General features: G+C 36.5%; 1 protein-coding gene across 2 annotated transcripts in view; it reads right to left on the bottom strand.

Moving 5' to 3' along the window:
- The window catches only part of CSMD1 (CUB and Sushi multiple domains 1), a 1,753,128-nt gene that overhangs the window by 1,215,781 nt on the left and 513,056 nt on the right, over positions 1–24,291 (bottom strand). For both annotated transcript variants that reach the window (XM_060291350.1, XM_060291351.1), the window contains exon 3: positions 13,468–13,580. In XM_060291350.1, coding sequence (XP_060147333.1) covers positions 13,468–13,580 — 113 coding nt within the window. The remainder of the gene's footprint in view (positions 1–13,467; positions 13,581–24,291) is intronic.

Here is a 24,291-nt window from a genome sequence, read left to right as displayed (position 1 = left end):
AACAGCTGTCAGATGGCAGTGAGCAGAACGGTGCCCATATTACAGTTTAGTTATGCTGAGTAGCATTTTTCCACCGGCACAGATTATACTGTAAAGTGCTCCCAACCCCTTCCAAACAGCACAAGTGGCTTGCATTGCACACTTGTCCTTGGAGAGTACGATGAAAAAAGATACAAGCTATTCACCACCGGGCCTCCACTGGTTAACTGGCCAGATTTAAAACGACAAAGTTTAAGGAAATATAAGTGACGCATAGATGTTCTACGAAAATTATTTCTGAAAGTCAAAAAAAAATTTTTTTCCCAACAACATAAAAATTGTATATCAGCAGCCACCTCTTTCTAATAAATTTTCTATTAACTGTTCTCTGGGCATTGATAAGATGGAAGCAGGGACTTGAAACAGTCGGTATTACGCTTTATACTAAGAAGTTTAAGGAGTGCCTTTGGGGTTGAAATCAAAGCGTGATGCCTGTCCATACAGGAGCTTCTGAGAAGAAAATACACACAAAAAGGAATCTTGGAAAGCTGGGACTGGAGCACTACTGGAACTACAGACACCTACTGCCATGTCTCACACAAAAAATACAAAGGTAAACCTTTTAAACAAGCTCTGTCTGCAAATAACAACAGAGAATGTGTTGATTGCCAACTTAACAGTGACTTAAATCTACAAACACTCCCGAGTCACCGAGTGTTAGATTCGGGTAACTAACAAAGTTGTCTGATCAGTTGCAGCAAAACAATTAGACCTGCGGCTTTGGCAGCTTTCCTTAGGGTCCACTTACTTTATTGACTGGGCCTTAAGAGGCTGGGTTATGTAAGAAGCAGAACTGACACAGAAGAAAGAAGACCTGACTTCCCAGGAAAGGAGAAAGTGCTCTGGCTGTAGGGTCAGGGTCGCACACAATGGCCGCCTATCTGTTAATAAAGTTGCATTGGAAGACACCCATGCTCAAGCCTTCAAGCTGTCTAGGGCGGCTATCACACCTCATATTGTACGGGCAGAACTGAGTAGTTGGGCAAAGATCAAACTGCAAAGCAACAAATATTTACTATCTGGCCCTTGACAGAAGAAGCTGGCCAGTTCCTTTTAGAGGGACCAAACCTAACTCCAGCTCTTTTAACACTGGATGTCAACACTTGGACAACTGCCGTATCTCTATAGGAATAAAGTACCTACGCATGAAGTTTTAAGGGCTAAATGAAAATTAACATACAATAAAGTATTTTTTATTATAGAGTGTTAATGTGACTACAGTTTAATAGGCTAGATGGCATCTTACATGGAGGTGGTTGTTGAAAGACCTTTATTAAATATGGCTAATATGCCACCTGAAGAATAGTATAAATGTTGTAATGTAATGTATTTCATTGGAATGTTGTATTTGATTGTTTAAATTCACAGTGCAAATTGTTTGTGTTTATTTTATACACTAGTTTATAAATGAAATGATACCTCAATTCTTTTAAGACCTTCAGTACTAAGTGTATAAAGATTAATTATAAGCACATGTTACCTAGTTACTTTGACTTGGTGAACTTAAATAATACAAAAATAATTTGTTATCACTACACTCAGATCAAAAGCCATGGTTGTTCCCGTGATTCACACATCTTAGCTTTCCTTCCCCGCCACCACAAAAAAAAAAAGTCAAGTAAATACGTAAATTTTGATACACATATCAGAAATGTGGCATATAGGAAAGTTTTGAGCAAGTATGAAAGTCTTAAAAAATAAGATGTGGAATGCTAAAATCCCACTTTCATGTGTTGAGATGGATAACACAACCGAAGCTGAAATGTATTCTATTTCAGCTTATTCTTGCACAAAATCTCCTATTTGTTACCCTCCTACACACAGGCAGAACTGAAGGAGAAAACTGAAATGTCCCACACACCAGCTGTCCGCTCACCCACCCTCCTCTCCTTCCCAAATGTGGCTTTCCATTCCATTATTCTAATATTTAAAAGCATATTTTAAGAAAAGTGTATGTACACTTGGAAAAACAAAATTAACACTTAGAAGATACATATGATTAACATGACTACTGCAGCTTAATTGGAGCTCTACAAAGTCATGGTGCAAGTTGACAGGCCCCAGGCCACTCTTCTTTTGTTAAATGCTGGGTTTTTGTTTTCGTTGTTTTTTTTTTTTTTTTAACTCCCATAGATAAGAGAGAAATATAAGGTTATATTCTCAAAGAACCAACGTCAAGGATGTCTTCAAGGAAACGAGTTAGAACAAACAGCGCAGTCAACTAGAAAGGGCACATCATCCTCTATCATGAGGAGGGTATGTTTGCAGCCCAGATTCTCGATTATTGGTTTTTAGGGGAAAAAACTGGGGGAATACAATTAAAAGAAAAAAATATTGCTTTTCTTTATTTGAAAGTTTACCTTCATTTCTGTAGCTCATTCTTTTGGTCAACACTCGGACATAACTGAAAGCATTTCCTCATTAGGTTTACATTACTCTGATTAGCACAAAGGACTATGTGAAATAAACAATTAAAATGGTAAGAAATGACTGATTATAGAAAATGCACAAACTCACAGTGCAATTTTATATGACGCTTTTTCAAGTTAATCAATAGAATCAATGTTGAGGTTAAGAATAAACCCATAACTGATGATCTCAGGATATGAATACTACTGAGGCCAACCTCACATATATTATTCAGAAGACATTTTAGATTGATGTTTTCTGGATATATTTAAAGAACACAGTACAGAAAGAAGAAACTGCTTAGTAAGATGAGAAACTTTTTCGATTAACACACCCTTTGAAAAATACGCTTAGATTTAGCAATAGGGAGGCTCGTTTGATATTCAGTGACCCATTAACTTTCTCTAGCAAGAGTATCAGAAATGACAATAAATTTACATTTTAAGTGCAAAGTCAGAAATGGAAATGAACTCTGAATCTCCCGTAGAATGAGTTAAGGACTCTGCAGATAAATATGTGTATCTTTATCATCTGGATGTACATTTCGCATTAATTTCACTGTATATCAGAGAGCGAAGCATTTGCTTAAAGCTTAACTTTTACATAGGGCTACAGACTGATTATATTTCATGGAATTCCCATCTCTCTCACAACAGGGCCTACAGACGGGAGGCAGGTCTGCTTCCCCAAAACGAAAGTGATTTTGATTTATCAAATTGTAATCTATTTTTGTCCTAATTTATCATGTTCATTTCCAGCATCCTTGGATACTTTTGATTTCAGTCCACGGATGCTTGTGTGCTTTTCTATTTATAATTCAAATCAGTCTCACTCTTTCCCATCTTCTCCTATAACCAGTAGCTAGTATTAAAAATGTAATTTCACCTTTCCTCAGTGATCTCTATCCTATATTCTTCTCATTGTAGACTAGAGAATAAACGAATCAACAACAAAAGAAGCGTAAAAATGCCTACCTACTTGAGTTGAGAGTTGAGAAAAATTTTGAAGTTACACTCACTACAATGTACACAGCGTGTCCTAAAACCAGAAAGAGCCACTCAACAATTTACCAGGGGTGCATCTGTTGTTTTGCACCCTCACTTAAAAAAACATGGAACCATTCATGTTTGCCTTTTTTTTTTTTTTTTTTAACTGTGTACCAAAGAAAACTGAAGAGACACAAAGCATAGAGAAGTTGGGACAGAGGTGGACAGAAGTGTCCCAAGAATAAGATGGCAAACGGGAAATCAGCACAAAGCGGGAAGGATAGAAGCATTAAGGAAGCTTATATAATTCCTAATTTAGAAGAAATAACCATACATTACACTTTTTGAGGTCAGCTTCTATGCCAATACTGCAGAGCTGGAAGAATAAATTAAAAGTGTTATATACCAGGGACAGAGCCACATGGTTTAAAGAGCTTATCTTCTGTACGTTTCGTAACAACTCTGTGAGGTTGGTACTTTTCATTTTTTATTTTGCAAGTGAGGAATCTGATACAATAAGTGCTTAAGTAACTTATCCAATGGTCACACTCATAGCGATTGGGAAGCTGGGTTAAACCCAGACCTCAGAATCTACGCACCATCCACATGTAAACATCTGAGTAATTAATTCTGCCAACATTTCCCATTTCTAGTACCCGAATAGTAGATAGCCAAGGCCTGAGGGTGTTTAAATAGAGAGGTTGTCTAATTTCTAGTGTACTGAGTGGCTCATTAAAGACCCATGATAGCCAAAAAAGAGAGACTGTTAAGAGGAAAATCATCTAACATTATTTTTGCTTATAAACTTCATTTTAAATAATGCTCATTTTTTGCACACATTACCTGAGATTACTTATTACCAAATACACACACATATTAGCTTGGAAATTTGTCTATGACACAAGATATTATTGGGAAAAATCAACAAAAAAGTAAGAGAAAAATCTTGGGAGATGAGTGGGTACAAAGGATAAAACTTAAATTATGATCATGAGGAAATATATTAAGACATGCCAGTAGCATTACATTTTGGGAGGTCAGGTATTAACCAATCCTTATTTTGTTAAAGATGCCTTTTCTATGGAATTAATTTGTCTTTTATTAAGTCCCTTTTAGACAGACTACTATTTCTGTGTGTAGTTTTCTAGTAAGTACGCATTGTTTTCCCTTATTTTTAAAAGAAAAAATTCAGCTACAGTGCTGACCTTAGAACCTATGAACTCAGCCATTTGAAAACAATATTGAAGGCCTTTTAATTACCTGGTCCCACTTTGTATTCTATTTCCAGGTGAGAGCCATAGATCCATTTAAGAATATTAATTTCTAACATCATCTACAGATTTTCTCCTTTATGATGTTCATTACTTAATTTTTTAAATATTCATTGCAACAAGCTAAATAACTCAATAATAGAGAGAAAAATCAAGCAATACTTCTTCTTAAGCATTCCAATGACTCCCAAAGTAACGTTTATTAAAATTCAGGTATCCTCTTATACTTTTCTGAATACTCGTATCGTGTATGCTATACATATATAAGGATGATGGATACACACACACGTACACACGTATGTGTGCACACATAGTTACACAGGTACTTTTAAAACTATTTTTTTTGACTGAAATGGGATTATACTGCTCTTTTTTTTTTTTTTTTGGCTGCGTTGGGTCTTCATTGCTACGCACGGGTTTTCTCTAGTTGCGGCGAGCGGTTGCTCCTCTTAGTTGCGGTGTGCGGGCTTCTCACTGTGGTGGCTTTTCTTGTTGCAAAGCACAGGCTCTAGGCACACAGGCTTCAGTACTTGTGGCACGAGGGCTCAGTAGTTGTGGCTCGCGGGCTCTAGAGCGCAGGCTCAGTAGTTGCGGCGCACGGGCTTAGTTGCTCTGTGGCACATGGGATCTTCCCGGACCAGGGCTCGAACCCGTGTCCCCTGCATCGGCAGGCAGATTCTTAACCACTGTGCCACCAGGGAAGTCTCTATACTGCATTTTTTTCACTTCCTTGTATGATGGATGTTCTCTTAGGTCAATATATGTAAGACTAAAACTAAGTCTTTTTAACGGTGTTGAGTACTTTGAAGAAGATGTTTTCTTAGGATGATGTTTGAAGGGAAATTGTACCTGACAATATAAACAGTGTGAGGGGGAGTCTGCGAGAGAGTGTGTATGTGTTAGTGTCTCGCCAGGGTAAAAGAACTGACTTAATATCACTCAGTAGATCTCACTGTGGATTTTATGATCTGACGGATTCGCCATGATCCACTCCTACTGAATCAGAAACTGGATTCTGCAGTGCACAGAAAGCAGATTCGTTGTCTCCAGGGTAAATGCACGTTAATTAAGTTCACAAAACATATCAAAATGCCAAATTAATAAATTACAATCCACAGGAACCAGACGATTTGCACTGACAGGCCGGCCCTAATCCCATACCACGGCACTCCGGGCCCATATACGAAGCCAAATTGTAACCCCAGCTTTGCTTACAGGAGCAGAATCAAAACAAGAGAAACAAGAAATAAGATAAGCAACAGCAACCAGACTGAAGACCCTCTGATGCCTCAAGGGAGCAGAGATGATACCATCAACTAACAGAAGTCATTTTGACCTTTACGGTAGTTACGGAACGATTGACAACTGGGTCTGGAGGAAGTCTATGAAGTCTACGTACCAAATTATGCATGTAATCTCACAACCTCAACCTCACAGACAGTGAGCTATCCATGACTCTCAAATGGAGAAAGTCATATACAGCATGGGACCCAGAGCAGGGAGCGCCTTGCACTGGCGAATGGCCCACCTCAACTCCTGGCCACACCCACATCAGGCATGGTGCTCGGTGGACGGAAGGGCTCAGAGGTCTGAGCACCCCTCTCCTCCTGGCCGAGCTTCACTGGACGTGGCTTTGCCTCTGGCACTTGTTCCATCTTTATTCTTTCATCAGACATGTCAATAGCCATCGGTTATACACCAGCCTTTCTACATTACCTACACTCACTTCCTGGTGGCGGCTCTCCGTCTGTCTGCTCTGACCCATCATTTGATTGACTTAAAGTTGAACTTTCAGAAAGTCACTACATCTCTCCTACCTCTGCACGTTTTGGAGGTGTCAGTATTCATGTTACTAACAGCAGTAATTAATTTCGAGTGCCATTCCAAAATCTTTGATTAATGGTCCTAGGGGACCTACTGTTGAACACCCCTGCAAATCAAGACAAAAAATGGGTACCCAGGCTCTGGCAACTAAGCCTAGGGAAGGACAGATATGAGGACCAACTGCTCTGCTCTCTACAGCCAGGTGAAATGTGTCCTCAGGAAGGTGTGTCCTCACCTGGGTTTACTAACACAGAGTATCTAATAGTCAAGAGGAAAGTGATTCGAGAAGTTTCCCATTTGTTTCAGCCTCCGTAATTGTTATAAATCCAAAATAATGTTACAGTGTTGGCTGATGGATAGCTAGCAGTTGTTGCTCTGCCACCACTTTCTCCAATCAGGAATGTTTCTCTCCTGCCAGGTGGGTCACTCACATTCCACACTTTAATTCAGGTTGAGTTTGGATAAGCACTTCAAGGGAGAACTAAATCAGCCCTGACATCCTAAATAAAGCTTTGAGCTTGAAGGGTAATAATCTAGCTGCTCTTTCTAAATCCAGATCCATGGATGTTAAAGGAAAGAAGATTCCGCTGGAGGGATGTGTCAGAGGGAAATGCCAAATACATTCAGTGAACAAGAAACATACACTCAGTAAGAAGACCCACCCACCTCCGGAGTTAATTACTTAGTGAAACTAGGATGAAAGGTGAGAACTGTAGCCAAGATTCATGTTTCTCTGGTGAAATTCTAAGTAGTTTATGAAAATGAAGCCCATTTGCTTCCCCAAAATAAATATATAATAAATGAAATTAATCCACTTTAAGTTTTTACAGGTTTCATTTAAGGGTCTGTATTGAGTCCATTATTGAAGGAATGCTTGTATATGTTGTGGGTCACCTAAACTCTTTATCGTTAAACCATTTCAGTGTTGTGTGTGTGTGTGTGTGTGTGTGTGTTTAGGAACTTCTAGATGAGAAGATGTGTTAACCAAAGAGAAAATCAAATTCAAATCCGTTAACTGTGACACTTATTAGCAATTCATCTTTTAGGTTTTGAGGGAAAGACATATGAACTACCGGCTGAAATTAAGCTAGGATTGAGTACAGAATTTTTATCAAACAATGTTTCTGAATATTTACTTTGTGCCAGATGTCAAGGATTCAAATTTTTCCTTGGAGCCCCTCACTGCCCTCAAGGATGCAAACAAAAATGACCACAAGAGAAGGCATGATACGTGCCATCTAATTGCTCAAGTTAAAAGTGCTTCAAGAGTTCACAAACCACTTAATCCACCTTATTCCTCTTCTCTCTGCAAACGTTTTGGGCATCACAATCATGATTTAAAAGCCAAAATGTGACAAACTCGTAAAATGGAAGCCCATGCAAACAAAAACGCTTCCATTTATGTAACAGTCCAGTGAGATGAATTCAGCCTTCTCCCTGAGGATCTCACAGAGGAAGTGTTCCCTGTGAGAAACACTATCAACCCAGCCCCCTCACTGCGAGGCCAGCCAGAGGGGCCATGCTCCAGGCCCACCGTGAACTCTAAGCAGGACCCAGGAAACTTCCTACGGTTCTGAAAGATGGTAAATGCTTTTCTCCATTGTCTTGCCTGTGATTCTTCCTCACTCAGAAAGATCCCCTGATGACCCATCTTCCTGCAGAACTTCTATCCAATGACTGATACAAAGTCGACACGGTAAACACTGTATTTGAGGTACAGCCCAAGCATTAACTCTGTCAGGACTCTACCTGTCCCCAAGTACACCTGACCTTCCCTCTTCCGCCCAATCGTGTCAAACACCGTGTCTACTTATTACACGCTCTGTTCTACTCAATTTTGTCGTGTTCCCCTACTAGTCCTTCAGGACAGACACCATTCTTGTCACCATCTTTGTATTCCTATCATTTAGCTCAGTATTGGGTCTCTAGCATCTGCTAGATGCTAGCAGATTATTACTCAATTATTACTCATTATTACTCAGATTATTACTCATTATTAATCAATAAAAGCTTAGTAAATAAACGAAAGAATGAATGAGTAAATCTGTGTGTGCATAAGCACTTACATATATTCTCCATGTGTATATCATATATACACTTGTGTATGTGTGTATATATGTAATTGTGTATACACACGTGATAATATGCATGTATTCATATGTATGTATTTTCATACATGGAAACAAATAAACTATATGAGAGGACATATAGTAAGTGGTTAAGAATTACAATTTCTGGAAATAGACTTGTTGAATTTCCCCTTTCACATTTAGTAGTTATAAGGTCTTGGCAAACTAAATAACTACAGGTCACTACATAATTTTCTCTATCCCATAATATTAGGTAATTTTACATTGCTTATAGGAATCTTGAAGATTTAATAAGAAAATGTACATAAGACTTTATACCATACTGGGCACATGCACCCATCTATCTACCTGTCTACCTATTTATCAAGTGTCTATCTACCTACCAATCTATTAACTATTTTATCTACTGATTATCTATTCATCTATCTCTTTCATCTATGTACCTACCTACCTATCATCCACTTATTTACTATTTATGTATTCATCCATACAGATACATATACCTTAGTAAGCAGGACAATGCTATAGTTGATAAAATGAATAATTTTAAGACAAAAAAAACTGAAAGAGAAGAATTCCTTTAGAATAGCATTTTATAACCCAAGGGGGTCTCTTAAAGCATCTTCGTGGGCAACCATTTTTCTCACTCCAACTAATGAGCTATTTGGTATGCAAAAACAATTTCCTGTCACAAGCAAATTTTTCCTATTTAGTAATGTCAAATTCCTCCTCGCTACACTGGCGGTATTTCTTTTAAAACAGATTTTTTAAACTGTCAGATTCTTATAGATTTCATGCATAATATTTAAGGCCAATATATTCAAATACAGCACCATGGGAAGGTGAGATAAATGTTGAATTGTAAAATTAGTATTTTATGAACAAAGTATTTGACTGTCTACATTCGTGGCTAAAATTTTTCCCTTTTCAACTACCACATCAGCCAGCATTTTTAAAGAAATCTTAAAGAGAATAGATTCCTACCATTTCTATCAGCTTTGCCTTAGACAAGCAACCGGTTTAACCTTCCTTTGCCTACCCAAACAACTATTGCAAATGTAAATATCTGTGGCAAAATAGGCATTAAATCTTCAATTTCTTTACAAAAACTGTCATCTCATGGATAAAGCCTTGGCCAATTTAATTCCCAATCAATGGAATTGCCCTACACTATCGAGAAATGTTCTATAGAAGGAAAGTATTTATTCTAGTGAATACACTTCGGACTCATTCATTTGAATCACAGAGTTGGGGCTTTCTATTCAAGTACAAGTACTATAATATACAAAAGTTCTATTTCACACAAAGTACTGGATTATCAAAATACAATCAATGTCAAAGAAGCTTATTTCACTTGCAAAAATATCTAAAAAGTCCATCTAAATTACAGTAAATAATTGGTAAAAAACTAAATTTAAAAAATATAACCAATCCTAAAATTATGAAAAGTCAATGTATGAAAAATTACCAAGTAATTCATGAAACATTTGAAATGATATTCAGGATAAAAAGAAAGATGCACATTAACAAGAGAAATGTCACTTAAAAATAAATCAGACTTCAGAACCAAAAATTGGGAGTTGAAGGGTTTTCATCATATATTCACTAGTGTTTCTAATGCTTAGTTTACTTTGTCACCAGTAAGAAAAAGCAGTAAAACAGAGGAAGGCTTCCCTCTTAAAAAATGAAAAAATAAAAAGAGCATCAGAGTGACAAGTTCTTTGGGGCATAATCTCGAGACTGTCCCATGTCACCAAATGGATTTGTTCTCTTTGTCCTTAAGTCTAATGACTGCCTTGTCACACGTTTGTCATGACATAATATGTCACGTCCTGACATGTCACGTCAATTTTCTGACCTCCTATATGATTTTTTTTCTTAAATCATAAATAAACTTGATGACAAAAATAATTTTATTTTAGTAACTGAGATCTTGATGAAAGAAAGTTGGCAAATAGAAATACATGAATGAATACTATTTATACACATAGGACTTCAATACTGGACAAATGTAGGAATTTTGATAGTAACCCATCTCATTGTAAATTATGTGTAATCCTAATATTTTTTGTTATAAATTTACCAAAGAAAATGATGCAAATTCTTTGGTTGATCACGAAGAATAATGTTCAGTGACGGAACTAGGAAATATAACATTATAAAACACCCTACTAAATTAGTAATTTCAATTTTATTAGTCTGTATTTATGGGTTAAATATGTTGATTTCATCAACAATCTATAAAATTACTATTTAGAGAGCTAATTACTGTACGTGAATAATGTTAGTGTGAAATTTCTAAATATTTCCATTTAATATCCAGCGTTAAATTCAACAACCAAATGCATCAATTAGAATATTTTAATTTATTGTTTCCATACTCCTTAGGTAGCTTAATATCTCCATGTATGAATAATAATTTATGCAATGTACCAGTCCAAAGTACCATCAGCAAACTATAAAGTTCAGTTCCCTGATTAAGTTTATTATAAAGGTTATCTCGTATAGACAGATTTTTTAAATTTGGAAGACTTTCTCCAATTCAAGCAAATAAATGAAAATTAGAAATTTAAACATCAATATGGTAATACTAAATAATTACTAATTTTAATTAGATAAATTAGTAATGGTTTAAGAACTAGAGAAAAAAATTTTTTCTATTATCATTGCTTCCGCTTAATATTATATCCGAATAAGTGTATTTACATATTTTATACACTGCTCAATAAAAATCTCACTTTTCCTCATGACCATTACATGGGTAAGTTACAATTATGTCTAAATTCCCTGTGGGAACTGATACTATTGATAAGTCAGCTGATATCTACAGTGAAAGCTTTAGTCTCTTCTAGATAAATTGTCTAGTCTTTAATCTTCTGTTTAGACTAACTTTATTTCTCCAGATAGTACAAATTTATTTTCTCAGTAGACCTTTAAGCTAATTGAGAACTATTTTACAAATAAAGATATTGAATATTTTATACAATTTCTGTTTTGCTGACAAAGTACTTTTTATTTTAATAGTTTTTTTCTTTCAAAATAATGACCTGTATTTACTTGTAAATATCAGACTATATTGTAATGTCACTATTTAAAACACAAATTTCAAAAAACTGCATCTTCCCACATCAACAATTGAAAAAATACATTGAACTCATGACCTTGCTTACTTTTCTCGTCATTTTCCCAATTTTGTTAATAACTCATTAACACTTTCCCAACAGAGAAAATCTCAGTCATTTTTTTATTATACCATGATGACAACCACTAACACCAACAATAGCCGGGAAAGATTCAGTAGAATTATTCATTTGGCAATCTCCCAGCATCGGTAGTTTCTGCAACATTTATCTTACGAAATTTAATAAAACATGATGTTCAAAGATCAACTTAGAAAGGGGAGGAAAATTGCCAAGGTTTCTCAAATGTTGAAGCCATATCTACCTTCTGAGCAAATATCATATATGCTGACTGGACAAGTTCTGTTTCACAGTACCTAGTACAGATCGCTTTAGAAACACTTTTGTAATGTTAAGCGAAAAAGAAATTTTGTGAAGTTAGGGTATACAGGAAGTGGTAGATACAAGCAAATTAGAAAGCTAACAGCACCTATTAATCTTAAACTAGCCTGTTACTCTTCCAAAGATTAAATTATCTCCTGGTAATCAGTAATATACTTCAAGTTGAGTTACCCTTTCAGGCCACTGATGCAGGTTTATATATAAATGCAGTGGCCTGGATGAACTGGAGTCAGAATAGTATACAATACTAAGCATCATTCCACATAAGCCTTTAAATGAAAGGATAAATGGCTCTGTTTATTTTACTGTGCAAAGAGGACATTCTACCCTTGTATTTTCTGATAATTGCATAGTAGCTAAGTTCAGTTGCACAAAGCACATGTAGATTTTATCTTTCCACGAAGAATGATTTTTGCCCAAGTATAGGGAACACTCCAAAGAAGAACACACACAGATGTGACTGAACCCAGAAAGGCTCGTTAAGTGAACAGTGTGTGTTGTAAATAGGAATTGGACTATCCCTTACCCACAGTCCTTTTCAATTCATGGGCTTCAGAGTTCACGTTAAAAATAAAAGATTTTGTATTACACATGAAAGAAAATTTCAAGTGTCTATGTGAAACAAGACTAAAGAGATCTCAGCATTTACACTTACCATATTAGTAGTGCAATTTCTTAAAACTGAATACTTAAAGTGATCATCTGTATTATTCCCTCTACCAAAGGTTGAACTCTCTTCTATCTTTTTAAAATTTCTGCCCCAAACAGTCACCCATGACAGCAAGACCCTAAGGGCACGTTGGCACAAAATCCGAAAACACCAAAAAACTGAAACAAAACAAAACTCACTCCTGATGCCTTGCAAGCACCAAACAGTCAAACTGAAATCATTTTCTCCATGAAAAGTTTCCACTCTGTCAACCCAAACTCATGCAATGGAATTCCCTTTACCTAAGCACCAACTCTGAGTATTACTGTCCAACAATAATTTTAAGAAAACATGTCTGCCTTAAGAATTAATTCCTCACAGAAAAGGAGCTCCATCAATTAGTATTCTAAATTCTCAAAACGTCTCCACCACATGTCAAAAGAAAAACCACTCTTCCAATCAAAATTTATACCAGTAAAGGAAAACTGTCAACACACGTTTTGTACTATAGGATGTTGGGCCATTGTAGTAAATAGTGTTCTCCCATCAACAAAGCACAGAAGTCAAATGTTTGCACCATTAAACCACCTCTGAAATAGCAGCTTCCGTCTGCATGACAATGTTCAGTGTGAGGTCATCTGGACGGTGGGTGTGTGCAGTGCACAAGGCGCGTCCTACCTTCATACAGAGCTTTGAAGCCCTGGGCACTCACGGCGAAGTCTGTCGTGAACCACAGGGTAAGGATGGAGCCGGTGCTGACGATGCAGGAAGGAAGCTGAAATCCCGACAACCTAAATTTCAAAAAGAGATGAACACAGTCAAAAAGCATGAACTTGTTATTGAAGCTTATTTGATGAACTCATTCAATTCCTCTGTCCACTGTGGCCTGTTGATTTGACATAAGTCACTGCACAGTTGCATGAACCATATACCAGGTGTTGCCAGGCAACTGAAATGAAGCATGTTCAAGGACTAGAGTTTGCTTATCTAAACACTTTTTGAAAAGGTTTTTTTTCTTGAAGGACATGTACAATACACCATTGTCTAAAGAGAGCGCACAGAACTTACAACAGTGCAGTCATCCTTACACCTGCTATGCGAAACAATGTAACACTGCATGTGCTTTTGAGTTTATTTTTCTCTTAACTTATTAGATAGTGTGCTGTCCCAGTTCATCATTAATGTGCTTATTCTTACTATCTTCCCACCCCCCAATAAATCGGTTTCTCTTGAAAAGAAAACAAATCCTAGTCACAACGTCAGAAATAAAAATCAATGACTACCTTGAGCTCAGGTCAAATGAACTGACTTTGATATTTGGTTTTCAAGACAAATCTTTTGGATTTTAAGATATGTGTTTCAATTATAACTAGGTTGGGATATATTAAGAAATCTTAATGATGAGAAAGAACTCTGAAGGAGTGAACTACTATAATAATATAATAATAATATATAATAATATATATATTATATATTATATAATATATATTATATATAATATAATAATAATATAATGTAAAATATAATGCTTTACAAACAAATAGCTTTTCTAAAGGTTAAAGAGATGCTTCAATTTATATCTTAACTAAAGTTTACTAATTAGTTTGTCTACAGTTGCATGGTTTAGTGTAGTCTGAACACAAACTTCTGACTCAAATAAAAATAAAAAAAATCAACCTGAACATTCATTTCCAGGGGGAGAAACTCTGTCTTGCCAGTAAGTCTATGGTATTAAAGGCCTAATTACAACCACTGTAGTTGCAGGATCAAACCAGAAACTAATAAGAGAAAAATGACAGGACAATTGTCAACCAGCAAACACTTCTAAATAATCCATGGATCAAAGAAGTCTCAAGGGAAGTTTTTAAAAGTACATTAAACTGAATGAAACATAAACACAAGATATCAATATCTGTAGGACTCAGCTAAGCAGGGCTGAGGGGGAAGTTAACAACACTGAAAACATACATTAGAAAAGAGGAAAATTCTTATATGTGTAATCCAAGCTCCCATCTCAAGAGCTTAGAAAAGGGAGAGTAAAATAAACCTAAAGCAAGAAGGCAAGAAATTACAGATAAATGCCAAAATCACTGGAAATGAAAACAGAAAAGCAATGAAACAAAGCCTAATTCTTGGAAAAGATCAACAAAGTTAACACATGTAGCAGAAATGACCAAAAAAAAAAAAGAGGGGGATAAGAATAAATAGAGATAAGAATAGGGATAAGAATAAAGAGGGGGATTAGATAAATATCTAATAACAGGAATAAAATAGCAAATATTACTAGAGACCCCACAGATATGAAAAAAATGCTCTAAAAACTACACCCATAAATTTGACAAAAGTGAAACTGCTTACTTCCTTAAAACACACACACACACAACGAATGACCACAACTTACTCGATGAAACAGAAAATGTGAATAACATTTACATTACATTTACTGTAATGTAAATGTTAATGTAATGTAACATTTAATAGTTACACTATAACTATTAAAACTCCCCTGAAAGAAAAGTCCAGGCCCAGGTGGTTTTACAGAAGAATTCTTCTGCCATAGACTGAATGTTTGTGTCACCCCAAAGTCATATGTTGAAACCTTATCCCCACCGTGATGGTATTTGGAGGTGGCGCCTTTGGGTGGTGATTAGATCATGAGGGCAAAGTATCCTTATAAAAGCGACTCCAGAGAGCTCTCTTGCCCCTTCTGCCATGTGAGGACACAGCAAGAAGACGCTGTCTCTGAACAGGAAGCAGGCCTTCAGCAGACACTGAAACAGCGGGCACCTTGACCTTGGACTTCCCAGTCTCAAGAACCACACGTGAGAAATTTTTGTTTTTTTATAAGCCACCCAGTCTATGGTATCTGTTATACGTACTAAGGCATTTACCTAAATGCACCGAGACATCTACCAAACATGTAAAGAATTAACAATTTTACGCACTCTGTCCCAGAAAACAGAAGCGGATAAAACACTTCCTTACGCATTTCATGGCGCCATTATTACTCTGTGCTACGGACTGAATTGTTGCTTCCAAAATTTGCATGGTGAAGCCCTAACTCCCAATGTAACTGTACTTGTCATTTCTTTATTTTTTCAATTTTCATTGGCGTATAGTTGATTTACAGTGTTGTGTTAAAGTGAATCAGTTTATTTGTAGATATGGATCCATTCTTTTTCAGATTATTTTCCCATACAGGTTATTACAGAATATTGAGTAGAGTTCCCTGTGCTGTACAGTAGGTACTAGTTATCCGTTTTATGTATAGTAGTGTATGTATGTTCATCTCAATCTCCTAATTTATCACTTTCCCCCACGTTTCCCCTTTAGTAACCATAAATAAGGCTTTTAGGAGGTAATTAAGATGAACCAAGTTCATAAGGATGGGATGCTAATCCAACAGGACTGGTGGCCTTATAAGAAGAGGACAAAGAAGAACTCTCTCTTCCCTTTCCTCTGACGCTGCCATATGCCTGCACTAAGAAAAGGCCATGTGCTCGCACACCCAGAAGACAGAGGTCTACGAACCAGGAGGAGAGTCTTCATGAGAACTTGACCGTACTACAAACTAATATCAGATTTTTAGCCTCCAGAAATGTGAGAAAATACATTTCTGTTGTTTAAGCCACCCAATCTATGGTATTTTGTTGTGCAGACCAAGCTAACACACCTTGTTACCAAAGACAGACAAAGGCAGCACCAAAAAAAAAGAGAAAGAAACAGACCAATATCCCTCATAAATACAGATATAGGAAGCCTTAACAAAATAAGAGAAAACAGAAGTAAGCAATAGATAACAGTTATTCAATAAGGCCAAGGGGTGTTTATTCCAGGAATGTAAATACAGTTCAGTATTTAAAAATCAATCAACGTAATCTGCCATAATAACTAGCTATAGAATAAAATCACAGGATTGTAATATTCTATGTAGGAAAAAGCATTTGACTAATTTAAGCATCCAATCATGAGAAAAACTTTCAATAAAATATGAATGGAGTGGGCTTCCCTGGTGGCGCAGCGGTTGAGAGTCCGCCTGCCGATGCAGGGGGCACGGGTTCGTGCCCCGGTCCGGGAAGATCCCACGTGCCGCGGAGCGGCTGGGCCCATGAGCCATGGCCGCTGAGCCTGCGCGTCCGGAGCCTGTTCTCTGCAACGGGAGAGGCCACAACAGTGAGAGGCCCGCATACCGCAAAAGAAAAAATATATATATGAATGGAGGAAAACTTCCCCAACTTCACAATGAGTACCTGTAAAAAAAAAAAAAAAAAAAAAAAAAAAAAACCTACATCTAACATTATACTTATTGGGGGAAGACTGAATGCTTCCCCCTAAGACTGAGAACAGGCAAAAAGGTATGGTTTCACCACTTTCATTCAACAATATGCCAGAGGATCTAGCCAGTGCAATAAGCCAAGTAAAAGAAATAAATGCGTACAGATCAGAAAGGAAGAAATAAAATCGACTGTATTTGCACCATTAGCTACATAGATTATGCCAAGGAATCTATAAGAAAACTCCTAGAGTTAATACTTGAAATTAGCAACTGCCCAGGATGTATAATGAACATACAAAATTCAATTTTATTTATACATGCTAGCACTGAACATGTGGACACCAAAATTAAAGATACAATGCCATTTACAATCGCCAAAAGAACACTTATATATAACAGGTACAAAACTGTGTCCTGAAAACTGTATAATGCTGAAGAAAGAAATGAATAAAAAATTAAATAGAGCAATATACCATGTTAATAGACTGGAAGACTGAACACTGTAAAGATGTCAATTCTCCTCAGACTTATATGTAGGTTTAAGACAATTTCTATCAAAATCCCAGCAAGATTTTTTTTAGACACAGACAAGATTCTTGTAAAATTTAAATGGAAAGCCAAAAAAAAAAAAAAAATAGAATGGCTTAAATAATTTTGAAAAAGGATAAAATAGGAGGAATCAGTACACCTGTTTTCAAGACCTATTTTGTAGCTACGGTAACCAAATCCATGTGGTACTGGCAGAGGGACAGACCAATCCATCAGTGTATCAAAACAGAGAAGTCAGAAACAGACTCATATGAATATGCCCAAATAATTTTTGAAAAGGTGCAAAGGCAACTCAGTGGAGCAAAGAAAGCCTTTCAACAAATGGCGCTTAAACAACTGGAAGTCCACAGGCAAAAACAACCAAGAAAGAGCCTAGACCAAAGTCTAACACCCTACAGAATAGTTAACTCAATATGGGATCACAGACATAAATGTAAAATGTAAAAATATACAACTTTTAGGAGAAATCATAGGGGAAAATCTTTAGGATCTTGGACTAGCCAAAGAGTTCCTAGGACACCAAAAGCACAATCCATAAAAGAAAAAAGTGATAAACATTAAAACCATTCGCTCTGTGAAATACCCAGTTAAGAAATGAGAAGACACGCTACAGACTGCTAAAAAATATCTGCAAACCATGTATCTGACAAGGACATGTGTTTAGAATATATAAAAAAAAAACTTTAAAGATTCAACAGCAAAAGAACAAATAATGTAATTAGAAAACAGGCAAAAACCAAAGTGTCGTTTCATCTAAAAGGATATACAGATGGCAAATAAGCACATGAAAAGATGTTCAACACCATCATTCATTTGGGAAATGCAAATTAAAACCGCAAAGAAATATCACTACACACCTATTCAGAATGGCTAAAATGCAAAACAGTGACAATGCCAAATACTGGCTGGAATGTGGAGAAAATGGATTGCTCATATATCGCTAGTGGGCAGAACCACTTTGGAAAACAGTTTGACAGTTTCTTAAAAAATTAAACATGCGAACAGTATGGAGGTTCCTTAAAAAACTACAAATAGAACTACCATATGATCCAGCAATCCCACTACTGGGCATAGACCCTGAGAAAACCATAATTCAAAAAGAGTCATGTACCAAAATGTTCATTGAAGCTCTACTTACAATAGCCTGGAGATGGAAACAACCTAAGTGTCCATCATCAGATGAATGGATAAAGAAGATGTGGTACATATATACAATGGACTATTACTCAGCCATAAAAAGAAACGAAACTGAGCTATTTGTAATGAGGTGGATGGACCTAAAGTCTGTCATACAGAGTGAAGTAAGTCAGAAAGAGAAAGACAAATACTGTATGCTAACACATATATATGGAATTTAAGAAAAAAAAAATGTCATGAAGAACCCAGGGGTAAGACAGGAATAAAGACACAGACCTACTAGAGAATGGACTTGAGGATATGGGGAGGGGGAAGGGTAAGCTGTGACAAAGCGAGAGAGTGGCATGGACATATATACACTACCAAACGTAAAATAGATAGCTAGTGGGAAGCAGCCGCACAGCACAGGGAGATCAGCTGGGTGCTTTGTGACCGCCTGGAGGGGTGGGATAGGGAGGGTGGGAGGGAAGGAGATGCAAGAGGGAAGAGATATGGAAACATATGTATATGTATAACTGATTCACTTTGCTATAAAACAGAAACTAACACACCATTGTAAAGCAATTACACTCCAATAAAGATGTAAAAAAAAAAAAAATTAAACATGCGATTATCAGATGACCAAGCAATTATTCTCCTGGGCAGTATTTACCCCAGAGAAATGAAAATTTATGCTCACACAAAACCTGTACAAGAATATATATGAATATATATACGTATACATATATATACACATAAACATACACTTAATAATCAAAACCTGGAAATAACTCATATATCCCTCAAGAGGTGAATGATATACAAACTGTGGAATATCTACACCATGTACTATTACTCAAAAATAAAGAGAAATAAACTATTGATTTATAACACCTGGATGACTCTCCAGAGAATTATGCAGAGTGGCAAAAAGGCAATCCGAAATAGATTACATACTGTATGACTTTAACATTCTTGAAATGACAAACTTTTTGAAAAGGAGAACAGGTTATTTGTTGCCAATAGCTAAGCAGGGAGTTGGGACAGGAGGGAGGTGGGCGTGGCCATAAAAGGATCACATGAGGGAATCTTACGTTTCGTGTCTCGACAGTTTCAGTGTCCCTTTCCTGGCAGTGTCCCTCTACTACCGTTTTGTAAGATGTTACCTTTCGAGAAACTGGGTAAAGAATACTCAAAATCTGTGTTATTCCTTACAGCTGCATGTAAATCTATGATTTTCTCAAATTTGAAAGTTTAATAAAACAATAGATTGGAGGGCTTGGGACGGAGGTACTCTAGAAAATATATACAGATTAAAATCATCCAATTAGTACAAAAATACAGTATTTAATAATAAAACATTCTCTCATTAGATTCAAAACTTAACTGAACAAAAAACGATTATTTAGTATAGTCCGTTTTGAAGTTTTAATATTTATTACAGTAAGTTTAGATATCAAATAATGTGGTAGCACTTTAAAATAAACACACATACATGTTTTCTTTAATGAACTTTTAAAAGAATCATGAATAGGAAGGGAAAAGTCAAACTATTATCTCAGAAAAAAAGTAACAAGATACTAAGAGTTGTAAAAACAATGTTATATGACTACTGTTTGGAAGTTTGAGGAAGTTCAACATACACAATGGTAGATAAAATATATACAAGCGGGGGCTTCCCTGGTGGCGCAGTGGTTGAGAGTACGCCTGCCAATGCGGGGGACGCGGGTTGGTGCCCCGGTCCGGGAAGATCCCACATGCCGCGGAGTGGCTGGGCCTGTGAGCCATGGCCGCTGGGCCTGCGCGTCCGGAGCCTGTGCTCCGTGGCGGGAGAGGCTGCAGCGGTGAGAGGCCCATGTACGGCATAAAAAAAAAAAAAATTATATATATATATATACACACACACACACACACACACACACACACACACACACACACGTGATCTGCTTTAACTCGCTGAAATAGAATGCACTCATTCATATTTTAGCACGAAAGAATGAAGTCCAGTGTTGGCTGAGGTGGGTAGGAGAGTTGATTCAGTTAATCATTGAGACCGTCAAGAGCTAAATTTGTGGTTCCAATGTTTATAGCCATTACCCATCACACCAGCTGAGAGTGAGGAATCTAACAATGACCAGTGAGGAACTCACTCTTCAGTCTCTCTACAAATAACCTGGTGAGGATGTATCTGCTGATAATCTCTATAGTACATCATTTGTATCCTCTGCATGAGGACCCTGGGGATAAATTTCAATGCTATCTTCCTTCAGGAAACATATGTTCTTAGGGGCAACCAGTTTATTTTTAACACCTAGTAAATCATGGAGCTGTTCAAGTTGCTTAGTGTTGACTAAAAGAAAATTTTGAACCGAATTTCTGGCCCTCCCTAAGCAACGTGTGAATTTTTATAGTAGCCGCGTTGCAGATTCTGTAATTTGCATTCCTTCAGAATTTTATCTTGCTGCCATCCATGTATCTTTAGATCTCTGTAAGCCACTTTAGATATAACTCCTCATGGTATTCACACAGTGGCAAGTCAATGAAAACAAGAAAGAAAGAAAATTAACTCTGCTTTCCCCTCCCCATTTCTATCAAACCCAATATCACCTACAACATACGCACATTTGACCTACTTCTTCCTAGAGTGCAAGTCAGAAACATGGTTGCCACTGTTGAAAACAATCCTAGCATCCTATTCAAAGCATTGGGTTTTCACCTGACACCGTCACTGAATCATTTGTGGGAAGAGAAAGAAAATGATTAGAAAAAGGAATGGGTATGAGAAAAGTGATAGAAACATTTCACTCTCAGCAAAAAAAAAAAAAAAAAAAAGAAGAAGAAAAGTATAGGTAGCAAAGGTCCAACCCTCTCTCTCTCTCTCTCTCTCTCTCCCCCCCTCACACACACACACACACACTCCTACCTCCGCCTGTCTTTTTCTAGCTGCCTGCCTGTTGTCTGATAGAATCTCATTTACTGTATTTTCTACTGGGAGAAAGCAATTCCCCTCTCACATCCGGCGATCTGGGTAAATGATACAGCCTGTCAAAGATGAGTGATTATTAAATAAAGTAAGGACAATTTGGGGCAGCTCTTCTATATTCTCAGTGCTTGTTCACTCAGTAGAAACATGAGTTTCAGAATCGAACAAGTTTATTCTTCTTCCATCTCGCAAGAAATTACTAGAATGAATTGCACTTAGAAATATACCAAAAATATTGTGTACTGCACTATCACTCAAGATACTCAAATTGCTGATACCAATGCAATAATCTTGAGTATTAGAAGTGGTGAGGCTGGAGAAAAAATAAGAAATTGAATGAAAAGGTCAGCAGAAACAAGACTGGTGTGAGCACAGTTTATTTCACATAAATTAATGAGTAAGTTTTAACTCCATTTAAGAGAGGTACACTCCTAAATGAAAATAGTACCTATTTCATTTATTTATTTTTCTATTCTGTTCAACATATCATTTATAACAATTAATATAAAAGTTATAAACCTACTTACAGTATCAATTTCAATGGCAGATTTTTATCATGATATATTTATATAATTACATTTATTTAAACTGTTGCATAGTTCCACTGTTAAAAAAAGTGTGTTGGATTTTAAACTCTGTGAGAGCTTCATTTAACTTCTCTTGGGCAAAGCCAAAGTTAAATACTTTACACTTTCTTTAAATTTCTATTTAAAAAATTTTAGTATGTCCTATGATTGGCCCAGCAGCAAAGATATTTGAAGCTACTATACTTGAAGTCTTCGTTGTTTTTATTAAAAAGTTAAAACTATAAGTCTTTTTTAATATTAAACAATTACAAATGCAGATGTGATATGTCTGTACTGTACTGCTTGTTTTCCCCTTCCCAAAGCTCTTAGCACATCTGTTTGAGTCTGGTTTGATTTAACAAGAAGAATGTCATGTAGTCATTTGGTTTTATTACACTATTTTAGCCCAACACTGAGTTCCCAACAATTCTAGCTTGCAATTATTAGACCAAAAAAGTCTAGAGGTAAAACATTTGGTAAAATTGCACATTGACAAAAGCCTAAGAAAGGATTTCATGTTCAGTTGTACTCTGTTCACTTAACCACAAGTTATACACACAAGAGAACAAAGGGAGTAATCAACTTTATACAAAGAAAAATCAGAACCTCTTGTAGTAAGACAGAGGCCTTAAGTCTACAAGTCAAGGCATCTTTTCCTATTGTCTAGTGCTTACTAGGAATTAAAGAGGCATTCTGGGTAGTTTGTTATCTGTCTTATGCGTAGGAACGCGGAAGGAATACCTAAATGATTTACTGGCGCCATTTTGAAATGGTTTTCCATGCTAATTTCAGGAATAAAAAGTTCCTATGCCCAGTAGATATCTGCATTTCTATCTACGTCTCTGTGGTTGTACAGATACATACAAATGTGATGATGTCTTTTTCCTATAGTAAGCTCAAAATTTTACCTGTGATTCATTTAATAATAATGTCCATGCCAAGTTCTTTGAAAACAATATACATACTCCAGAAGTGTCAGGGCTTTTTTCACATCTATGAAGACTGATATGTGTGTACGTAATTGGACAGAGCTCTTAAAAACAAGAACTGAAAACCCTGGAGGGAAAAAAAAACAAGAAAACACAGTTGACTAACACATCTTTAACTTTCTTATCAAGATTTTGTGCGAGAGAGACGGATAGCTATTTGCCCTCTAAAAGGGTTACGTCTCTCTTACATGAGTATCTTTGGTTAAATTTTGAGAACGTCATGAGATTTCTAGTAGCCTTGTCACTAATATTAATATTAGTATTAATATTGCTTTATATATTGCATATATTTTAATATTAATTGTTATATACGTATATATAGCAATTAAACCATTGCATTTGCTTTAACTTACACCCTTCCTTCCTAAGAGGCTAACATCATAAAAAACATCTTATTTTCCTTAAACATGTCATTGCTCATATCATGGTCTGTACATAGCTTACTTCTCCCCAGAATCCTGAGAGGAACTGCACTCAGTTACGGTGATTAGTATACTTGGCCTATCGTAGTCTGTGCTAAATAAAAGTTTCCTCCTAACGGAATTCACTCTCAGCTAAACACTACTCTGTCATAAAAATGAATTTTCCCCAAATTACATTCTCAACAAATCTGCCAAGATTTAATCCACTGATCTCTTTTCCTATCAATGCATCAAGCTATGCTGAGCAAGTGATTTCATAATTACAGCGTCTGTAATACATTATCAGAAACAAAAATCTAAGCAGGTTTTGCCCCCAAGCATGAAAGAGCATCCTCTCGGTGTGACTCTCTTATGACCACAGAAACAGCATCATTTATAAATGACACGAACATAGTAACAGCATTTTCCACTCCTAAGTATGACTGTAAGTACTGTAACTCCAACGTTCTCTTCCTCTGCTCTTGAGCCTTCTGGGCTATCAACTTCATCTCCACCTGAGTGATAAGGATCCAGAAATTGTCTTCCTAGTGCAAAATCCATTAGTAGGATTTTTTTTTTTTTAATTTATTTGACTGCACCGGGTCTTAGTTGCAGCACGCGG

Source organism: Globicephala melas, chromosome 21, assembly GCF_963455315.2.
Source record: "Globicephala melas chromosome 21, mGloMel1.2, whole genome shotgun sequence".
Taxonomy (NCBI): domain Eukaryota; kingdom Metazoa; phylum Chordata; class Mammalia; order Artiodactyla; family Delphinidae; genus Globicephala; species Globicephala melas.
Note: the sequence above shows the minus strand (reverse complement) of the source record. Positions and strands in the feature narration are given on the sequence as shown.